Here is a 12,467-nt window from a genome sequence, read left to right on the forward strand (position 1 = left end):
TGAGTCTCTTCTCTCAGACTCAGCTTGGATTTACTTTTTTGCCTTAAGTCTTCCTCGTTTCTTTGTAAAGAGATAATTTTTTGTATACTTTCTCTTCTGTTTCTGTCACATGGGGTGTTATTCAAAATTGCTACTTTTCTAATATTTATATGTAAGAATCTTAGAATGGGTGACTCTTAAAACCTGCTGCCTATGGCAGTCATGTTTGCTCTATTAAGATTGGCTCTGTTTCTGCCAGCATTCATTTTTGAATGGTTGCGTTACTTGTCATACTTCAAGGAGTTTAAAGACTTTGAGAAAATAAGCAGTCTTAAGGGAGATGCATGAGTTACCTTTATCATAATTCTATTTTATACAAAGTGAAACAGCAATGATTTATGGGTTTATAGCAATAGAGAATAAAGGATATTGACTGAGTGAAGTATTAATGCATGTATTAAACAAAATTTTGAAGCCTCTATGAATTTTTATTCCTTTCTTGTATAAGAGATAGCGTCAAATGCTAGTATTGGAAGTGATTTTCCAAATATTATCTTTAAAAGATCATGTGTTTGGTTTGGGTTTTTTGGTGTTTTTTTTTAAAGTTTATTGATATCTGAGTTTTCCTGTCTGACATAAGAACCGACTGGAACCTTTCTGATGCTTATGTTGGGACCTTACTGTTCATACCTGTGTTTTTTATCCCTGTATCTGAAGATTTCTAGCAAAATGTGTTACCATAGCTAGGAGAGAATGTTAAGCATATGGAAATGGAAAACCTCTCTGCTGTCCTCTAGGAGGGCTCTTCAAGTGTCTTGTTGCTGGTGGAGAGGAAATGGGGGAGCTGCTGGAGAGATTGAGTACTACTGTTTTGTGTTTGGTCTGTAGTATTCTTCCTGTTTTCTGAAAGCATTCAGTGTGTTTTCCTTTTAATATGACATGAAAATAAAATGCTGCTGGATTTGATTCACAAAAAAGTTCATTGTAGCATTGTATTTAAATGAAAGCTTCTGCTTTAGCAACCAGTCAGTCTGTGCTTCAGATAAATGCACAGTGTGCTGAGATGGAGTTACTTTTCCAGTTGAAATTTTTCTTTAGTTAAGTTCTATTAGAGGATCTTGGGAAGGGATTTTTTCCTGTAGCTCAGCATCTTTAGTATCTTAGCAATTATTATATAGGCTGTACTGCAGAATTGTTTGTGACAACCATTGAGCAATTCAGTGTTTTAAGGAAGTCAGCAAAGGTCAATATAAATAGTTGCCAGCAGCACCTTTTCAAATGAAGTTCCTCTTCAACCTTGGTTTTGAGAAGTTTTCATCTTTTGCTAGGCAGCTAGCTCTTGCTTTAAGGTGCATCTAGATTTTTCTGTAAGTTGGGCCGGGGAATAATCTGTGAATTGCTGTAGGTCAAAGCCTCTTACATTGTCATTGCTGAAGGAAGCTCTTAGTGAGGGGTTCATTAGAATATACCTTAGGGGCTGCTGTTCTTTCTTCTCTAGTGATCAGTGAATCTGTTAGAGGCTTCATTACTGCATAATACTGGTCGAGAAGTAGCAGCAGGTTATGATCAGCCCCAATCACCCTCCTTGTTCCTGGACCCGCAGTTTCCCTGACTGTCTACTCAGAACTTCCCTCTGCTCTAGTAGCACCTCTCACTTTTCCTCTAGGACCCCAGGCTTGTCCAGGTGCTGGCAGTGGCATCAGGGATCAGGGACAGTTGGTGCAGGAGTGACCCAAAGAGAAAGTGAGGAAGGAGAAGCGCTGGCAGCATGAGGCCTTAATGTAGGACATTAGGAGCTGTTGTAGATTCATGAGCATAAATTCTTTGTAACTGTTCTCTGCATACTGACAGGTGCTAGAGGATCTTTTGCTTTGGTGTAAATTAGAAATGTGGTGCCCCTGTTTATCTGTCCTGCTACTGTAGGGATTAGTGAAGGCGAGCAGTGGATGGTCTGGAGTGTTGACACTGATGTGTTGCTCTGGAATCCATCAGTAAAATAGTGGACTTTCTATATCTATTTTTCTACAGTTTTGGTGCCATTATTAGTTTACCAAGATACTTTAAAATAAATTTTTATTTCGGATTTTTTTTAATGGTAAGTCTGAGCTGATCCTGGATCCTGTGGTATTTCTGTACTGCAGAAATGAGCTCTGCAAGAATACGTCAGGAATTCCTCTGAATCTCTCTTTGTGCATTAGCTGGATGCTTGGATGTAACTTCTTCTATAAGACTGTATTGCTGTATACTATTATACTGCTGTAATAGTTCTTGCTTGTGTTGCTTCTGAAAGCCTTGCATGTCCTGGAGAAATAAGTAATCTCAATGTCACTTTATGTATATTGTACATTTTTTCCTTTGTTCAGTGCAGTAGGTTTACTGGGAAAAAATATTAAAGACAACTATTGCATCCTCTTTTTGTCATCACAGGTGGCGACAGACAAGGTTGCAGGAAAGCTGAGCTCTACTCTCTCATGGGTGAAGAACACTGTATCACACACCGTCAGTCAAATGGCCAGTCAGGTGGCAAGTCCATCTGCCTCATTACACACTACATCCTCCTCTACCACTCTGTCTACACCTGCATTATCGCCATCCTCACCAACACAGCTGAGTCCAGACGACTTAGAATTACTTGCTAAACTTGAGGAACAGAACAGGTAAATGGAAAACTTTTTGGTCTTCAAAGTATAGTCAGAGAATGGTAGGGGTTGGCAGGGGCCTCTGGGGATCATCTGATCCAACCCCCCCTGCTAAAGCAAGTTCACCTAGAACAGCTTGGTTTATGCTGTACAGTGGGAAAACACCTGCGTTTGGATTCATTGGTGCAAATTTATGACTCCACACATTTCAGAAGAGGAAGAGGGATGCCAGAACAATTTAGAACAAAGTCTGGTTCTTTGCCTTTGGAGTAATAACAGAATGGCCCATGTTTATAAACAGTTGTTTGGAAAAGATTAAGGCAACATAATGAGGGTGTGAGTAATGTTCTTCAGATACCAAATACCCCTGTGGGCTAGTTGAAGAAAACTTGTCAGCGATTCAAGCAACACATTGTTTTGACATAGAAGATCTACAGGTAGGAATGACAAAGAGGGGAATAGCTACCCAATTTAGCTATTTGTCTCATAGCAAGGAGACTAAAGTTGGTTTACAGCACTTTCAGCATAAAGGCAGTTAAAGGTAGGGTTAGATAAAATTTCATGGCACATCATTTCAGGTCAAGGCCCCAAGATTTAAGAACTTGTGTTCTTGTGCTATGTTTTTACAAAGTTCTGTTTTTGTGGAACCCTGAAAGGTGTTTTTCTCTCCTGGTGTTACAGGAGTGTTTATAGCTGCCTTTAATCCTAAGAAATTGATTTTTCCAACTGGAAATAGAGTATCGCAAGGATGAGACTTTCGTGTAACCTCAACACCTTCTTAGATCAAAACTGTTGTTTCTGTTAGCTTTTTGAAATCTTAAAGATTTTTGAACTTTATTTTCTCTCTTTTCCCCATTTTTACCCAGTTCTTGCTTTCTACTATATAACCCACAGTGTTCGGCCATCTTCCGCTCTTACGCCAATGGTGACAGATGCATAATGTCTTGATTTAATGAAAAGTAAATTTCTAATCCATCCTTGGTGTTCACCCTGTTTGTTTGTTTCTTTTTTTTTTTTTTTTATAGTAAGCAACTTGTGTTCTTGGCAGCCTTTCCGTGAGTGTGTATTTATCCGCACCATCTATAGTTCAAGATGCAACTTTCAGTTGGGTCAGTTGTTCTTGATGTGCACAGTGATTGTAAATCTCACTAAGAAATAAAATTGGACTGTATGTGAATTTCCAGAACTGGTATTTATTTGCAGTTTGAGGCAGGACTTCTAAGTCATCTGGCCTCTTGCACAATTTGGTTATATTTGACAAGTATGTTTCAGTAGTTCATGAGAGGTTAATTGTAAAGGAGAACTTGAGCTTCAGATAGGTTTTAGACTTGGCAGGTAGGTGTGGGGCTTTGATATCTACTTCAGTATTGCTATCTCTTGTGCTGTCGTGAAGTGCTTGTTTAGCCCAAACTAGCTTCTGTGAGTGTGCTACACTGTGAGGCAGTTGAGGTACTCTGCTTTTTTGGGTTTTTTTACTCTGCTGATTCAGCCGAGGGCAGTAACTGTCAGTAGAGGAGGAGTAACTGTGAGGAGGGAGGGGCTAATGCTGTTGTGTCGCCTGGCACATCTTCTCTCATGTTCATATTCTGCAGCCTAACAGCAATACAACTTATAGTGTATTATACAACTTACAGTGTATAGAACTTATAGTTCTATCTGTCTAGTTCTTGACTGAGAATGGAAGGCAGCTTCTAGAATCGCCTCATCTTCTTCTCATGGTTTATGAGATGTCTCTTCTTTGAAAATGAACTTTATATAATTTTTGCTGTGCAAATAAACTTATCAAAAGAAGAAAAAATGAGTTAGAGTGCTTTCAAGAAGGCTATTTTGCATTCAGTCTGAGGCATTCTGCTCTGTTCATGACAAACTTTTGTGTGAAAAGCAGTAATATCTGTTCTTTGGACCGCTTATCAGTGTTGGAGTGCAATGTCTTTACATCTTGAGTCATCAAGCCCTGCAGTTAGACTACCTTGCTTGTTGAAAGCAGAATGTGGGCTTGGGCTTGCTATGCTTTCTTTTTCAGCTTTCTTCGTTTAGTAAAGAAACTCACAAATCTTTTCTGTTTTTGTTTAATTTTAGCCAGCCCTGTTATTCAATCCCACCTTAGTTTTGTGTGTGAATTCTAGTTAGAGGCTGTCCTAGCAAGGGTACTTTTCTCATGAGATACTACCCTTTAATAGAGAAATTTGATGCTCTTATGCTGGGTTCAGTGTAGTTTCAGAGCAGTTCAAATCTGCATCTTGTTGCACTTTGTTGACATTTTGTTGGCACTTTGTTGAATTGTACTCTGAACACAGGGAACTATTCTTGTTTCTGCTTGCTGGAAGAATTGCTGGTGATGGATATTTTTGAAGGTTTCCTTTTCACTGTTGGCTTTTATGTCACTAAGGAGAGTATGAATTAGTTTAACAGCTGGAACTGGAAAGAACTCAAATTGTATCAAGCTATATCTTGTAGCATTCTGTAATCAAATTATACTGACAGTCCGCTCAGAATGATGAGGTAACTCGGTCCAGAGTCCTGGTGGAGCTGTTTGGCATTAGTAAATCATTTATAAAGTTTTAGGTGGGAAAAAAAACCCCAGTGACTAAATACCACAGAACTTGCTACTTCCTGTAAAAAGAGCTTCCCATTTTCAAATCTAAGGACAATGAGTTTATCCAGGTAAGGTCAAATTACAGAAACTTAGAGTAACTTCAGTAGAAAGCTCTGAAAACAGAAAGTGACTGACTAGTTAGAACTCTTTTTTGTAATTGTGATGTTAATTCTTGTTTTTCCTCTGTGATTTATTAAAAATTGATCTTTAGGTACTGTCTCAGATTGAGAGGAGCTGCAAACTGTAAATTTTCTTAATGGATTCAGTATAGGCAAGGTTTCTAAACATTAAAAACGGATTTTTAAGTTTTTCCTCAAAACAAGATTTTCTGCATTGCGTTAATAGGGACTACATTAAAATTGGTCCTGCCAAAGCTTAATTTTTCTTTTCCCCTCCAAAGGCTTTGCAATTTAAGCTTTTTGTCCTTAACTTCCATAAACACCAGTAGGTGGGAGCTGGGCACAGGGGAAGCTAATATAAATATCTTATCAGCGATCTTAGAAATTTTACGTATATTGAGATTTGTGTACAATTTCAGGTACAATATAACTTCGGTTAAAATGTATTAAATATCCAAACCCTAACCTGACCTTGCTGAAATTCTGGGGGTGGGGGGGATTAGCTTTTGTGGAGGTGCATTGGGAAATTGTTCAACTAGATCACTAGATACACAGATGCTGGAATTCTTGGAAGTTAAAGCTCAAAGGACATTTTTAGTATAGCAAAACACCGCTTCAGATGAGTTTGAACTCTTTGCTCTTACCTGCATGAGGTCTAAAAAATTTACCCCCGCTTATGGGGCTCCGTATTAGTTGAGGATAAACAAAGCGCTCCCCCTTTGTCCAGAATCCCCAGCTTCTTGCACAATTGATGGCCACAGCAACCAGCTAACAGGGAAGTCTCTTCAGCAACGTGTTCAGCACTTGGCACATCCTTATGGCTCTACCTTGCTGCCTGGTAACCCTGGTTGTTCTTGGGTCTGAACTCCACGAGTCAATGACACATTTGTTAGCTATGCTAACATCTTTTGTTGCCTGGTCCTCATTCTTTAGGTCTGAGATTTTTTTTCCCACGTGTTTATAAAACACCATGTTGATTTGTGAATGGTTGTCAGCAAATGTCAGGGGTTTTTAAATTGCTCCAGGTTTTAATTATTCTATCTGTGTTTGCACTGTCAATTAAAAAGAAGTGTTATCAGGTAGACTTTCAGGAGGTTAATTTTTTGTCTTTTCTTAAAATGACTGTCTCTTTTGCAGTACTTTGACATTTGATACTTATTGAGGATATTTAACCTGATGTTTTCCTTGTCAGTCTGAGTCACAACAGTTGTGGGGGTTTTGTGCTAGTAAAATCAGAGCTCTCTTACTGATACTTATGCCTCAAATCAAAACTTGCTCACCTTCCTTATAGGACTATGAATCTCCAGTTGATGAATGTGTGAAAGAGCTTTGCAATGCTTCTGTACTTTCTATAATTTGGTATCTTTATGTGTTAAGATCTAGTTCATGACACCACAGAATGCTTATCTTAAAATCTCACTTCTTTTAGTGCTGCTCATGCATGATGTGATGTTTTTATCCGTTTCTTAAAATGCTGCAATGCGAGCTGCTCTTCTGTCTTTAGAATTACTTGAGCTCTCAAGAACAGTAACATTGATCAGTTCTTTTCAAATTTAGTACAAATGGAGGCTGGAAAAAACTTCTGCAGAACCTTTGGGTGGATTCTTTGTAAAGAGGTTGGAAGAATCGACTTCTGAATGAGCAATTAATAGTGTGTTCCTGTGTCTAGAAGAACTTGAATTTTTTTGTGTGTGCTTTCTTGGCAGACTCTTGGAAACAGATAGCAAATCCTTGCGATCAGTAAATGGGTCAAGAAGAAATAGTGGATCTTCTCTTGTGTCTAGTTCATCTGCTTCTAGCAATCTCAGCCATCTTGAAGAAGACTCGTGGATCCTGTGGGGGAGGATTGTGAATGAGTGGGAAGATGTACGGAAAAAGAAAGAAAAGCAAGTTAAGGTAGTAGTTAGACACTGGTTTTTTAGGATATATTTGTAATGTGGTCTGAGTGATACTGTTTTATCTTCCTGTTGGTCTTATTTATTAAAAAAAAATGTATTAATTGAATCTATTCCATCCTTAAGCCTTAGTGTTTCCTGTGTAACTGTTACTGACTTTTAACAGTTCTGCTCAGCCAACGACTCTTTCTGAAAACTAGAGGCGTTTACTGTATCTTGAATGCTAAAGCTTTCTGTCTACTTTTAATGAGATTCCCATCAACATAAGGAAGATGTGCTTCACGTTCCCAAAATGGAATTACTGAAAACTCACTTAAGGGTATCTGATAGCTCGATGCTATCATTATTTTCCCACTGAGCAGCTGTGTTTTTGAAAGCGTTCTTATTGGAAGAGCTGATAATTCTACTGTATGAGGCTCAGATGAATTTAGGATTTTTGTGCATGCCAACTGTGGTGACGCCAGGGATGACCTTAAGCAGAATAACACATAGTTTCTTAATTCTGAGTGGGTTGGACAAACTTTGACCGGAGTGTGTCTAGTCTGAGTTAGTTGTGAACATGAATAGAATAGAGTTCACTTACGCTTGAAATTCAAACTAAAAAGTGTCTAGGGCATTTGAATATATCTGTGTTTCAGAGGCAGCAAGTACAGCAGCGTGGGATTTTCTCTCCGTAGGCAAGTCTGTTCTCTTTTGGTTCTTTATTGGCTCTAGTCTGTAGTTTTACGTGCAGAATACAAATTTCAAGGTCTTTTGAGCAGTTGAAATGTGTGTGTATGAATAGGATGTGGGAAGGCAGAACAATGGGCTAAAATAAAGTATCTTTTATGTGAGGCGATTGTGAAGAGAGAACATGACTTGAGCGAGCAAACAAGGAAAGAAAATGAATTCAAGACTTCCTGCTTGCATAGGGAAAGCAGTTTCTGGAAAGGTGTTCCCAAAAGCCCATGAAAAGAAGGCAAGAGAAGAAGTGAGATGGTGATCAGTAGATGTGGTTGGATAGCATTTATTTGAACATTTTAAAGTGTCACGAGTACCAGTTCTTACAGCTGGCCAAGTGTAATTTGGGGAGTGTTTGATTAACTTACATTGCTAGTGAGTTTTCCTTTGCTGGTTAAATAATTCTTAATATTTTGTTTTGTTTGTGGAAAGTCAGCCTAAACTGCATCATTCTGCATTTTCGATGCAGTACCAGGACATCCATACCTATTTCTTGACTGTGCTAGTAGGTATGACTTTTAGCAGCTAAAAGCTGCTAAAGCTGGTCTTAAGTTATTAGATATCAGTTAAGGTTTTTTTATAAGTTTTTAGACATAGGTTTATATACCTGCCTGCACAGGTGATATGTCTCTTGATCCACTTCAGAACTTGCTTCCTCTTTGTGGAGATTCTGAAGGATGACTTAAGTCCTGCTTTTCAGCGTGCGTAATACTGTGTAGAATGGCATCGTTTTAGTGCTGCTTTCTAGGTGTGTTTTCCTGCCGTTCCTTTAGGAATGTTGGAGGGATTAACCTGTTACACTGTCAAGCAGGTGTGTGATACCTTAAAGCAAGAAACCACATGCTAAAGCTTCGTTACTGGTAGCCGTTGAGGCTGTAGATGACTGATCTACAATCTGATAGCACGTTGTTGACATGATAGCTAGAGAGCAGTGGGGAAAGGTGATGGTTTAGCGTTGTTGTCTTGGAGTTAGAAATCCTTTAGGAAATAACACAGGGTGTTGTGGTTGTGTTGTAGTCAAGACAAATAGTTGGAGTGGCATTGCCAGGATGGTTCTGGAAAGGGCTGGAGATCTCAGGGATATTAGAAAATGGAGGTCATTGATGCAAAACTCCTGCAGCAGAGTTCAAGCTTAACAAAAACAAAACCTGAAAGCAAGAGTCTTTTCAAAAGTTACCACTGTTACATTAATTAATCTTAACGTTTGGAGAAGTGGAAGAAATATTTGGAACAAACAGGAAAAAGCTTTGCAGAATAGGAGATTACTGTGGCTTCAGAATAAATACTAGTGAAAACTATCCTTTGGGAGACAGAATATTTAGTAACAATTCTTAAGGTACAAAAAGTTATTAAAGGAACCCTCTTCTAAAGAGACAATCTTCTCTGTCAGGCTGATCCCCGTTGCAGAAAGTACTACAAAGACAGTCTGTAAACTTCCTGAAGCATACTTTGTTCTCAGTTTTCAGATCAAGCAGCAAGACTACTTTCTCCCTGTGCTTTCTGAAAAGACAAATATCAGATTCTTGGATGTACCGATCTGGGAAGGCTTGAATTGTATAATGCCTAGCTGATTTTCCCCTCTCCCTCCCCCCAGGGAAGATAAATTCACTTAATTTAGAAGGTGTAAACTTAATGTTTTCTTGGACCAGTATCTGAAACTACACTTAAATGGTTTTTTAAAAGAGAACTTGGAAATACTGGCACACCAGGGAAATTAGGCACAACTTGTCAAGTTTGTCGAATGACTTCTGAAAGTATTACTATGCAATTTTTTTTTTCCCCTGCAATTGGCTGTGCTACAGTTAGTTCCACATTTTATCATTTACCTGTCTTGGAAATAATTTTTAATTGGTGATTTCTTATCTCAATCACTACAAATATAACTAAGGTTGTTATTTTTAGTCATATTCCATGAAATGTAAAAGTAACTGTATTAAATTCTGGCTAATGGGAGTTCTTGTTTAAAATTACTTGCATATTCGGTTTTTCAAGTAGCTTACTATGAATAGGGGACTATTTTCACTAGCTAATTTAGCCGCTGAAAATGATTCAGAGTTTCCTTACTTTTTGTTAGCTAATAATCTATCACACTAAACTTGAGGTTTAAACATTGTTAACTGTGTGATTGTTTTGTGACATGATCTAAACATTTTCTCAAGTGTGAGGAACTTAATTTCTTGAACTACTTTGTTCTTCAGGCTCATGTTTCTATTTTCAGGAAATATTAAATGAGTCTGTGTCTCTCTTCTGTGCTTTAGGAGCTTGTTCGAAAAGGGATACCTCATCATTTCAGAGCAATTGTTTGGCAACTGTTATGCAGTGCTCAAAGCATGCCGATTAAGGATCAGTATTCAGAACTCTTGAAAATGACATCGCCTTGTGAGAAATTAATAAGAAGGGACATTGCTAGAACATACCCCGAACATGATTTTTTTAAAGAAAAAGACAGCCTTGGGCAGGAGGTCTTGTTCAATGTGATGAAGGTAAGTCAGAGTTTCAGCCCTTGAAAATACATCAGCAAGAAAGTGCGCAGACGTTTGGGAAATAATTTGCCTTGTATATAGCGAACCTGCCTCAGTCGCCTGGTTTGTAAGTTTTTTAAACTTGCTCTACTTGACACTGGAATGGTTTAACAAATTACATTCCAGTTTCAAAGACAGCTTTCAAATATGGTGTCCTATAGTTGATGAGTTTACTTTATCAGAGATTTAAAACACTGAAGTTTACATTAAAACAAAGTCACATGCTAACGGCTGAAAGTACAATGGAATAAACTGTGCCATGGAGTAAACAGTGCTGACCAGGACAAGAACATTGTAAATCAAAACTACCATTCAGTTTTCAAGTGTTTCTGACTGCGCAAGTGGTAGCAGCAAAGGGCAGGTACAAGCTAACGTGCAGCTGTTGCAGTGCCCAAGCACAAAATGAAAATGTATTATTTTGTCTTCGTTGTGCTACAGTTCACATCTTGAAGGACAGATTTTTCCGTACAACATAGTTTCAACAGAGTAGTTGCCAGGTTTCGCATCACAGTAGCTTCCATTACTCTAAAATTAAGTTGCAACATGCATTGAGACCACCACATTTCCTCCACCTGTAAATAAAACTACAGCACACAATTTATCTGAAAAGAACTGTTGTTTCTTCGTCTGGTCTGTATTCTGTAAGAGCAGTAACCTTGTGCCGTTTGTATGACAGCTGTCTTCACTATCTTTTGGCAAATTTCTGTAGCTGTAAATTGTGTATTTTTTTTAGGTATGCCTTAGTTTTAGCTTTCTGGGCTATCAGAGTAGGTAGCAACCCCTTTGTAGGAGTAGATAGCAACTAGAATATCTGACTACAACTTCTCAATAGGGTACCTGTCCTTTCCGGGTTTGGGAGAGGAAGAATAAGTTATTCGCAAAATAACAGCATGAACTATGATTGCTTTTTATTGATAACGAGGTTTTAGTTGTTGATAGTCTTAAAACTTTATTTCTCAGGCTTATTCTTTGGTGGATCGTGAGGTTGGATACTGTCAAGGAAGTGCTTTTATAGTTGGATTACTGCTTATGCAGGTAAACATGATATTAAACATATGTGAACCTTTAAAATCCTGCTAGAATGCAATATCATGGTGGCTTATTGGGAATTCTTATATTAGTTTTCCTTCATCATTTTGTTACAATGCAATTGTCAGAGGCAGCTGTCGACTTCGCAAATCGTATGAGATTTATCTCTGTGGTTCTGTTTGCTAAGAAGGTAGTGTCTTTGAGTGGGAGAATGCATTTATTTCTCAGAGCTAAGGTAGGATTGCAGACTTGCGAGCTATTTTGGTGAATGTTGTTTCAACTGCTAATGAACTTCTCATTTCAATTCTATTACACTGAATTTCCTCAGAGTTCCAATGGAACTTCACAGCTGATCTGACAATCCTAAAGCTGCCTTTGTATTACTGCCTTTTGTTTATGACAAAGTAGGGTATTTTACAAGAAACTCGCAGACCTCCATTTCAGCTCAGAAATCACTTAATAAATTAATAGATTTTGACACAACCAAAAGTTCATTACACTACTTGTTTATAAATCCCTCAAAACCAGATGAAAACCAAACCAACCACCAACCAAACACGCCCTCCCCCCCCCCCCCCCAACCCAAAAAACCCACCACTCAAAAAACCCAAGACTAAACCCTTCCAGGTGCTTACTCTGATATGTTCTTACATTTGTCCAGAGTTTTTACTGTGCTTTTTTATTTTTAATATAGATGCCAGAAGAGGAGGCATTCTGTGTGTTTGTTAAATTAATGCAAGATTACAGACTACGAGAACTCTTTAAACCAAGCATGGCTGAACTGGGCCTCTGTATGTACCAGTTTGAATGCATGATACAGGTACATACTGAAGAGAAGATTTAATAGGTTTTGTAACTATTAATAAAGGAACTTGGGAATTACAGTCCAAGAGCAGGCTTCTTCGATGGCTGCTTGGCTGTTCTCTTGGCAGTGGCTAGGTTTAGAACACCACAAGCAAAAACTGTGG

The 12,467-nt window shown here is 38.4% G+C and overlaps 1 protein-coding gene across 1 annotated transcript in view; it reads left to right on the forward strand.

Annotated features, from left to right (window-relative positions):
* Positions 1-2,410: 2,410 nt before the first annotated feature.
* LOC104500932 (ecotropic viral integration site 5 protein homolog) overlaps positions 2,411-12,467 on the forward strand; it is a gene marked incomplete at its 3' end in the record, with an annotated part of 18,713 nt that continues 8,656 nt past the window's right edge. The window contains exons 1-5 of the mRNA XM_010144661.1: positions 2,411-2,636; positions 7,040-7,229; positions 10,207-10,431; positions 11,431-11,505; positions 12,194-12,319. Coding sequence (XP_010142963.1) covers positions 2,488-2,636; positions 7,040-7,229; positions 10,207-10,431; positions 11,431-11,505; positions 12,194-12,319 — 765 coding nt within the window. The remainder of the gene's footprint in view (positions 2,637-7,039; positions 7,230-10,206; positions 10,432-11,430; positions 11,506-12,193; positions 12,320-12,467) is intronic.

The sequence above is a fragment of the Buceros rhinoceros genome, unplaced genomic scaffold (genome assembly GCF_000710305.1).
Source record: "Buceros rhinoceros silvestris isolate BGI_N320 unplaced genomic scaffold, ASM71030v1 scaffold24761, whole genome shotgun sequence".
Taxonomy (NCBI): Eukaryota; Metazoa; Chordata; class Aves; order Bucerotiformes; family Bucerotidae; genus Buceros; species Buceros rhinoceros.